General features: G+C 43.1%; 1 protein-coding gene across 1 annotated transcript in view; it reads left to right on the plus strand.

Moving 5' to 3' along the window:
* The window catches only part of LOC107120957 (macrophage mannose receptor 1-like), a 67,394-nt gene extending 57,743 nt beyond the window's left edge, over nt 1–9,651 (plus strand). The window contains exons 25-29 of the mRNA XM_015423749.1: nt 1,543–1,698; nt 3,771–3,881; nt 5,618–5,812; nt 8,222–8,266; nt 9,413–9,651. Of these exons, the coding sequence (XP_015279235.1) occupies nt 1,543–1,698; nt 3,771–3,881; nt 5,618–5,812; nt 8,222–8,266; nt 9,413–9,651 (746 nt within the window). The remainder of the gene's footprint in view (nt 1–1,542; nt 1,699–3,770; nt 3,882–5,617; nt 5,813–8,221; nt 8,267–9,412) is intronic.
* Nucleotides 9,652–10,263: the final 612 nt, after the last annotated feature.

The raw sequence follows: 10,263 nt of genomic DNA on the forward strand, positions 1-10,263 counted from the left end.
CTTTCGTTCCTTCTCTCTACTGTCTCGCTCTCTTTCCTCCTTCTGTAGCCCAACTCTAGTGAGAAGGGGTTTAAAGTTTAAACCCCTTCTCTCTTTGCTCCCCCCCCCCGGGAAGGGAAGGGGAGGCTTTTGAAGATGCCTCCCCCCCTTTTGCTTCCTCTTCTGACATCACTTCCGGTGATGTCAGGGGGTGTTGCATATGCTAATGAGCTATTATGCTAATAGCCTAGTAGCTCATTAGCATACCGTATGCTAATGAGCTCCTGCAGCTCTTTTTCTACAAAAAGACCCCTGGTTATGAGGACATTACTGCAAATTGATTCGGACACAATTTTTTCTCTCTCTGTGAGTATTGACTTTTTCAGTATGCAGTGTGGGAATAAAATGAAATTCATTTGATTGTATCCAGCATGTGGTGAGGGCAGAGAGCATGATATAGCGTGATCTCATCATATCTCAGAAGTTAAGCACATTCAGTACTTGGAGGAAGTAGGGTTGGCAGGTCCTACCTGTATGCCGGTGTGTGTGTGTGTGGGTTCCTGGCTTCCTTCCTGGGTTTTCTGTTGCGTGTGTATAGCATGTGTGCCACGATGATGTCACCTGGAAATGATATCATTGCTCTGGGCATGTTCTACAGGGGACGCTCTGGCATTCAGCTAAAAACTCGATGGTCACCATAGTGTTTTTTGCCGAATGCCAGAGCATCCCCCCGTGTGACATGCCCAGTGTGATGACATCACCTCTGGGTGACATCATCGTGCCAGGCATGTCATGCGCGGTGGGGCTCCCCCCACCAGACAGCTAGCTGGTGGTGGACTGGGTTCCCAAAATCTGCAGAGGAAAGCAATGACAAACCACTCCTGCTTCTCACATGCCTTGGAAGCCCTTACTGGTGTTGCCACAAGTCAGCTACAACCTGATGGCACTTTACACATAAAAATCCAGCATGCCCATGTATTCAACAGTGGAGACTTCTACATGGTGACTTTTCCTTCCATGGGAAGCTGAAACCCCCGAATTAAAGGGGAACGGCCACATGATGCCATGCTCTTTCTACACATAACTCATGGTGCAAAAACAAAACCTATTTTTCTCTGGTTTTCTCTGGGTGGAAGGGAGCATCCCAGAAGTGGGGGGTGGGGTGGGACAACATCACTATGGTTATGATAGAGTTTTGCCGAAAATACCAGAGTGTTGCCGTGTGACATCCCCAACGTGACAATGTCCCTTCTGTGTGATGTGATCATGCTGGGGATGTTGTGCTTGGCCATGGCTGTTGGGGGTGGGGTTCCCCCCACTGGTCACCTGGCCTGCAGAGGGCTGGAGCCCATGAAATTGGGAGATCCCCTACTCCCACCTGGGGGCTGGCAACCCTAGCATAAACATAATGAAGATGATACTCAGGTTTACATAAATTTTGTATTGTAAATTATGAATTTGAGATTCTGGGCACAAACAAATCATCCGGATCATGGTTAATTATTTACATGTGTGTTCTTAAAAGACTTTTGTAAAAATACCAATTCTTTTTTTCTACAACAGGAACCGCTCCAACTGATCATCCTCAGGTCCCTGGAAGATGCCCTGAACCCCAACAAGAAAGCTCTACAGCTTGGATTCCATTCCGTGCTCATTGCTATACAATCATACGTGATTGGACGTCCTGGCCTTGGGCATCCACGAAATGCTCTCAGTTAGGTGGGTGTCCTTTTGAACTAGGACATAACAATGTGAGCTCTAAATAGTGTGTTGACAGCTTCCACTTTCTTATTATCAGGTGAGAAAACTCTACTTCTAGTGAAAAACGAATTTGGCTTAATCCACCAGAATTTTACATTGAAGATTTTTCCTTTGGCAAATTACAGTGAACAGAAAAAAAGAAGTGCCTTTCACCTTACACACACACACACTTTTCCTACTTCCAGAATGTAAACATAGGGAATTCGCAGCATAAAAAGAATGATGGGAGAAGCCAATTTAAGTGCAGTTGTTTTTTTCTCACACTATGAATTCCTCCTTACATCTTATTGTTTACCCTGCTTTTCCTTCTTTCATTCTCTGTAACTCTCTGAATGAAATATATAATTTATATTTCAATAGAAACAATTGCATCATAGTAAATTGTTGATGATATAACCTATTCTAGTTTAGCAATGCTACTTTAGTAACATTAGAGAGATTGGCACAGCAAACATTATACCAAAAGTACATTATTCTTTGCCTTATATTTTTGATGATTTCCCTCCTATACACATCAATATAGAAACTTTTTGACAGAAGAGATTTTTGATGTGTCTACTACCAAATTCGTATGTGCTGGACCCAAAGAGCTCAGGATGCGTTCAACCTATGGGACTTGGTTCTTTCCATTCTAAGCACAATGCAAAGAGCTCAAGTCATTTGAAAAGCATGCAACCTGTGAATGCTGTTTCTGTATGATATTAAATTGTCTGGTTTAAAAAAAATTATGGTACAAAAACACAAACCTGAAATGATTTTTTTCCTCCAAATCAGGAATTTCTGCAATTTAGCTTATCAAACTGCTTTGAGTCTGCTTTTGGTGAAAGATGAGATAAAATGATTTAAATCAAAAAATCAATCTTGCCTCTGCTGTAAACACAGTAGCTGGCTATAGGCAAGGCATACTTTCTCCGCCTCCATTCTTCATTCAGCCCGTTCACAGGATGGGCAGGATACAAATACAAATACAAAAAATAAATACATGACTATAGCAAGAGTAGATATGTGAAGCACCTCAAAAGGGCAATAAAATGCTAAGCATATTATTGTTATAAAATGAAGTTATAAGAATCTGTTCCTAAAGATTTGAAAAAATACATTTATTTGTAATATTTACAGGCTGCCTTATTGCCTAGCAATAGGCCTTCAAAGTGGCTTACAGTAAAGAAAAGATGAGACAATAAATGTTATAGGACTTTTAAAAACAACAACAACAACAGTGGGCATCATGAAAACCCTGGAGGGGCTGATGGTATGTCATCTCCTCGCTCCACTCTGCACAGGTTCTCGAGGCAGCAGGTGCTCTCTGAATAGTGTCTACCTACCTTGACCTGGTTAGCCCAGGCTAGCCTCATCAGATCTCAGAAGCAAAGGAGGGCTGGCCCTGGTTAATATTTGGATGGGAGACCAGCCAGGAGAAGACTCTTGAGAGTCCCTTGGACTGCAAGAAGATCAAATCAGTCAATCCTAAAAGAGAACAACCCTGACTGTTCCCTGGAAGGCCAGATAATGAAACTGAAGCTCAAATACTTTGACCACCAAATGAGAAGGGAGAACTCACTGGAGAAGACCCTGATGCTGGGAAAGATTGAAGGTCAAAGAAGACAGGGATGGCAAAGGATGAGATTGTTAGACAGTGTCATAGATGCAACGAACATGAAATTGAGCAAACTTCAGAGGACGGCGGAAGACAGGAGGGCCTGGCGGGATCTGGTCCATGGGGTTGCAAAGAGTCGGACTCGACTGTGCGACTGAACAACAACAAACCAGCCAGGAAGTCCAGGGTTGCTACGCAGAGGCAGGGAATGGCAAACCACCTCTGAACATCTCTTGCCTGGAAAACCCTACAGGGTCACCATAAGTCAGATGTAACTTGATGGCATTTTCCATCACAAGTAATCATGCCCAAGGAGTGCCATATTTTGGTGATTATAGAACAGGCTTGTGTGAAACTGCCTTTTTCATTAAAAATAACTTTCCATAAAAAGGCAACATTTAAATGGTATTTTTTTCTACTTGATGTTTTCTAGGTGGTTCTTTGACTTCAATAGAAGATTCAGCTGAAATGAAGTTTCTGAAAGAGTACATGCAGCACCTTGATCAAGGAAAATTTTGGATAGGATTGTTACAAAATGTGGATGGTAACCATTTAAGCTTCACTATTTATTAATAAACTTTCAGGGTTGGATATTGAGTAAAGCTTCCACAGCAGTAAGGACTTATATTTGCAGAGAGCATTTTTACCACTTCAGTCTTCCCATGGGAGCCTGAAATGTCCCCTGAGGAACAGGACTGGGGGGGGGGGGCGTTTCACACTCCCACAGGAGGGGGAGGCAGGAAAATCACACTGCATAAACAGTCTGCACTGTCATTTTTGTCACTCGTTTTCCCCCTGTTGCTTCAGGGTTTTTCCCCCCCTTAATGTGTTTTGCTTTCTCTAGTAGTCCCAGGGGGAGCAAAACATATGTGGAAAGGGGGGGGGGAAGCAACAGGGGGAAATGAATGACAAAAGTGACAGTGCGGAAGTGGCCCTTGTTTCCACATAAATACTAGTCACAATACAAGCTGCAGCACACTAAAAAAAAAGACACATAGTAAATATCTGGCAAGAAATAAGAGAAAATCTTTGAAAGACTGTTCTAAATACAGAGAGTAAATGAACTAGAAGACTGCTTTGGTCTAGTGGTCCGGAAATGTACTTTAATTAAGAGTCTAATTAGCATGAAAGAATTTTGGCATCTAACTAGAAAATAGCCTTTCAATAACATGTTTAGTTAGTAAGTCTCATTGAACATAGATGGACATAGCCCTGCGCTTTGCCAAGTTTGGAGTCCTCCAATCACAGAAATACTTAAATAGTTCTGCAGGAATCATATCTTCCCCTGGCACCTTGCCAGATGGAAGGGAGGCAATCGGAACTCTGATCTCAGAAACCGATAAAAGAGGATATTCGGGCAAGGTAGATAGATCAGCCTGCTTCGTGGCCCCATTAGCAGAAGCAAAATTGGTTCCAAAGATCTGACTGAACTGTGTGTGTGCCAGTATTTGGTGGAGACCTGGGCCTCCAACAGAGTGGAGACTTTATTCAGGCATGTGGAGACTAGGTCCCAGAACTGGGATTCTCTTCTCTCTAAGATGGCCAGACCCAGCTCCTGGCACTGAAGTCTGGCCAAAGAAAACCCCTAATTTTGCTTTAAAAACTTCTTGTAGGTTAACCTTAGAGATATATGGGTGGTGAAAGAGGATCCACTTTCATGGTTATGCACCTGTCATTTGGACGGGACAATCTCCTTCCTAGCTGCTCTGCAGTCTTGGTCAAACCAGCCTGCAGAAGGATGTATTTTAGTTTTTAAAAGTCTATCACTAGAAAGAAAAGGTCTGAGACTACCTCTGGTTACACATACAGAACACCAGACTCCTAAACATTTCCTTTCTGGCAGGTTTATTTTTAATCTTTAAAAAAAATCAAAATCAAAACATATTTCCTCCTCTTAGGCAACTAGTTAGTGGGGTGAGATATAAAACTTTGCAAGGCCTTCTAGATAACAAGTTCCATTGACAGTGAAACTTATACACAAGAAAGCAAACTTTCAGCCTTAGACTGATGCACCAGACTCCATTTATTAAATAAACTTATCTCAAGGGACCTAGACGTCACCGTCATTTTTTAAAATCATTTTCACTGAAGTCTTTTTAAAGACTCTTCAGGTAAAATAATAGCAATTATAATGTTAATGCTTTATTTTTTCATTTTATCCAATGAAAGACCATTCAATATGAAAAAGAGCCACTGTAGCTTTATAATACTATTCTGTCCATAAATGTGCTACTCTTTATGTTTTCAGTCATTAAGAAGTACATTTCTTTATACCATTAGGGGAATGGTTATGGCAAGATGGCACTGCAGTAGATTTTGTCAACTGGGATACTGGAGAGCCCCGAAATGGAAGTGAAGCAGAATATAATCCATCATTAAATATATTGTGTGCTGAAGTGAGCAATGATCATGGGAAGTGGTCTGTTTTAAAATGCCATTATCATTGCAATGGATATATTTGTAAAACTCCCAAAAGTAAGTCTCAAATATTTACCATCAATATAAGTAATTCGCAATGTGGCTGAAACTGTGGATACTTAAAACCTGAGACTGGAATCATGAACAGATAAGACATCATTCTACAAACCTGAATAGGCTCTACCTTTGCAGAAAATTCTGTAATCTGCAAAAAAAAAAAAAAACCTTAACCCCCCCCCCCATAATAGAAGAAGCACTTCTAGCTTTAAGAAACAAATGTCCTCAGCTTCTTTGCTAAGCAGCCACCACATTATTGCCTGGATGACCTTGGGCCAGTAACATACACTCAGCCTCATCTACCTCATAGGGTGGTTGTGAAAATGGAAGAGAGGAGACTGATGTAAGCTGCTTTAGTTAACCAATTGTGGAGAAAGGTCAGGTGTAAATTAAGTATATATACCTGATGCTGGGGGTCAAATAAAAGGTTTTCTTGGTGGGTGGGAAGGAGAGAAGGAGAGGATATGGGGGGTGGCAGGAGGAAGTAAAAAGATGATATTGTGGAGAGAGGGATATAGTGGGCAGTGAGATCCCCCCCCCTCAAGTCCCCACTGTGCAACTGGGCCCAGCCTGGTAGCTGGCATCATGCAACTGGGCAATAGTTTTCCTAGGTAGAGAGTGCCGGGGGGAAGGAAGGAAGGAAGGAGAGCTGAAGTGGGGGGGGATAACAGATAAAAATAGGTTGGATGGTGGGTGTTAAGGAGAGAAGGAAACAGAAAAAGGAGAGAGGCTGTGGAGGCTTTCAGGGAAGTGAAAGAGGCAGTCATGGGGAAGGGGGAAATAAGATGCCCACTGCAAGTACTTGAAGCTCCCTGCTTGTTATACTTAATTTACTGTGCTATCCTAAGTGCCCTCTGGCCTTGGCCACCACCCCCTATATAGGGAGTATTGCCTTGGCTCACCAATGCCAGTGGGGTGCTATTGAAGCACAAGTGTGATGCATAGGCCTTCTACTCTAACCAAATACCCTAAAGCCTAACCTCTATTCTCCCTGAGGTAGCCTGTTTTGCTTCACCCAGAATACCGAAACCTATTGTTTCCTTGTTAAAACCTGTCTCTATGTCTCTTCGTCTCTTTGCCCTATCTCAGCCATATCAGCTCCCCTTTGCAACAGTAACCCTTACATTCCAACCATCCCCACCCCCAGGCAAACTACATGGCTTACCAGACAGCAGCACTGATATGGCACAGTAGGCAACCTGGTGGTCCCTCCTCTACAAGACCGACCCCACAGCCTCCTCTCCGGGGCATTCACGGTGAAGTCAACTGAGTTTAGGAATGGGCAGTGGGTGCAGTCAAACGTAATCTATCAGACCCCGATAATGCAGAGACACAGCTGTAGAGCACAATCCAGACATTTACAGAACAGCACCAGGAATACTGTGACACAGTCCGATGCATGGTGTTGCCAGCTCTCTCATTCCAATAAGGACCCAGTGACTTTGCAAGCTGCACTGACTATGGAAATACAAATACCCCTTTCCCAATCATTGCATGCCTGTGAGAGGGATGGCTTTGCTGGTTTAGTAGCTTAAGATGGTGCAGGAGCTGGCTTGCAACAAGTGATTTGGCAACCCCACAGCAAGGCAGTGAGATCCAGCCTGGGCACTGCATCTGCTGGTCATACCATAGGCTTGGTAAGTGGCTTGTATAGTACCCAGACTGATGTTCTTCCTCATCCTCACTCTGGATGAAAGGAAGTTTGACTCATGAAAGCTTATACTCCAAAAATTTTGTTGGCCTGTAAAGGTGCTACTGAACTTGGATCTAGCTTCTTGTATGGAGACCTAAAAGCAAATTCTGTGATTCAGAGAACACTTACCTGGAAATACACTCCACTAAAAAGAGGAGGACTTTCTGTTAAGTAAATAACTGGGTTGGGGTGTTATTTTTTGAAGAAATTCTAGAAGCAATCTGAAAGCACATGTTGGAGTTCTTTCCCACAGAAACTCATTGTCTGAGCTGGTTAACTGCCTTGATACGTGTCCATCTGGGAAGCATAATAGGAGCATATTAGGAACTATCTGGAGAAACTGCAGAACAAAGTGCACCAGATAAACCAGATGGAGGTCCAAGAGCCAAATTTAGTTTCCTGGGGGTCACTTTCCTCCCCTCAGATGCCAGGCCATTTTATTACTACAGGCCAATCCCACGCAGTTAGTATTGTGGGTAGGATGTAAAAGCTTGACTTCCTGGCTTGTGACATCAGAGCAAAGGCTTAGCACCTCACAGTCACCCTCACACTTAGTGTGGTTCACTTGAAGAACTTCTTACTAACCAGCACCAGGGCCCTCCACAAGTATCCCTTCTCCGCCTTCCTGCTCTACTAAAAATAATTGATTTAAAATTCATTCATATTTGCTGTGATATGGAGAAATAACTATGTTTTCATTTTATAACATTTTATAGTTGTTGAAGCTATGCCAACTAAAGAATCTTCAATCAATGGAGGAGGTAAGACTGCTTTATGAAAAGAACCCATCCCAAATGTTAGGCACTGATGCTATCTATCCCTATGAGTGTATTTCAGATGAGAAGCCATCCTGATATCATTGTCCTTGAACCCTGAACAACACACACAACAGACTAGGGCTGTGGTCACGCATACTAAATAGTCCACTTTCAGTGCACTTTCAGTGCACTTTCCAACTGGATTTTATTGTGTGAACTGGCAAAATCCAGTTGGAAAGTGCATTGAAAGTGGACTATTTAGTGTGTTTGACTGCTGCCTAGAATATATAAGTAAAGAAACCAAAGAAGAGGCAAAAGCCCCACCTGGCCTCACCCCACTTTGTGAAAACACTTGGTGAAAGCTAGGACCCCCGCACAAGTAGGGGTTTCCAGACACTGGCCCCACATGCTAGCAAGCTCTGTGTTCCTGAATCCCCTCACTAAGCTGCACCATGCCTTCAAATTTTCACAATTAGAATCCCTTTGGGTATTGTGCAACCTTAACTGAACCCTATAGCAGGCAAACGTTAGCAGCTTCACATCCCAATTACTCCTTGCCGGCCCAGTCGGGCTACATTGCAGATCCACTGTGTCATTGTCTTGCTCGTTCACACTGGTATCCGTAAATGACTTGCACCAGATTTTGCTTCTGCCACAACATTCCATAAATCTCATGTATCCATAGCATCTTCTGAGAGTCTGACAAGAAATGATAGCAGGAGCATTCTCCTTCACATACACGGAGAGAATAAGGATATCTTATATTTCTGGTGAAGGAAAAACAACTCAAGGATGTCTAAATGCTTAATATGTATGAAGCTTGGGGAGCAGTCTGCTGCAATATTTCAGGAAGTGGGTTGTCAGAGTTTTCCTTAGAAAGGACATTCTGTTTCCACTACAAGGTGTGTTAGAGTTCCTGCTGTACAAACCCAGTTCTGGCTCCATCCTTGATCTGTGTAGTTGGTTCTTTCCCTCAACCAGGTAACCATTTCCTTGCTTTTATAAGTTCCTTGCACACTGTGCTCAGGTACAAAGCATCCTTCAGTGATCTGTAAAGAGCAGACGGACACAGTTTCGACACAGTAGCAATCACTGAAGGGATCTGCATGATGACATGTGTGACGGTGCATTTTGAATTTCTCCCCTCAGCAAAACAAGAAGATTCTTCTCCATCAGCACATGGCATGGTTGCAATGGCAGTTGTTCTTGTTCTCCTCATCGTCACCGCCGCTGGCATTGCAGGCTATGTTTTTTACAGGAAAAGACGTCGGCAGCAAGTGACCGTTGCTGGGTTTGACAACTCTGTGTATCATGACGATGTGGTTATGCTTCAGAATAAGGACTCACAATATCTTGTGGAAAATGTTGATAATAAGCAGGGACAGTAGCTACCTATCCTCTACTTAACGAACTGAACAGATTAATAGAAGTAACACCTTGAATACCACTGTTCTAAGCAGAAATATGTGGAAGTTCATGCCTGATGATGATACAGAATGTTTTTGATAAATGCTGCTGATTCAGTGAAAATATATTCTGTAATGCACACTTTCCAATTAAAGATCTAAGCTAAGAGCCTAACAACTTCATGTTTAATGAGGGAAGCAGAGAAGGGAGACTGAATTCAGCACTCCCCTCCATTCTTCCACCTAAACAGCCAATCGGGGCTGCTTTGGGGGTGGGGGACTGGAAAAGAACAGTCTGGGGCTGTAGCTCCCCCTGAGGACTAGAGGGGACTGGCAAGGCATCACTGTTATAGTTTTGGTATAACAGAACACACTCTAGTGTCCTAGATGACATGCATGTGTCACAGCAGAATACTGCACCTTAGTCAGATCAAGGGCTACTTGAGTGGACCCTTCAATGAAATAAAAGGGATTTTTCTCTTTCTCAGCATGATTCTGTCATGACAAGGAATCTTTGAGACTCCCACAGCCAATGGGGAGGCCATGACAGGATGGTCACCACTGGGGACACGGCACAGATGATGACTTATCCTG

Source organism: Gekko japonicus, unplaced genomic scaffold (genome assembly GCF_001447785.1).
Source record: "Gekko japonicus isolate JY-2015 unplaced genomic scaffold, Gekko_japonicus_V1.1 scaffold94, whole genome shotgun sequence".
Classification (NCBI taxonomy): Eukaryota; Metazoa; Chordata; class Lepidosauria; order Squamata; family Gekkonidae; genus Gekko; species Gekko japonicus.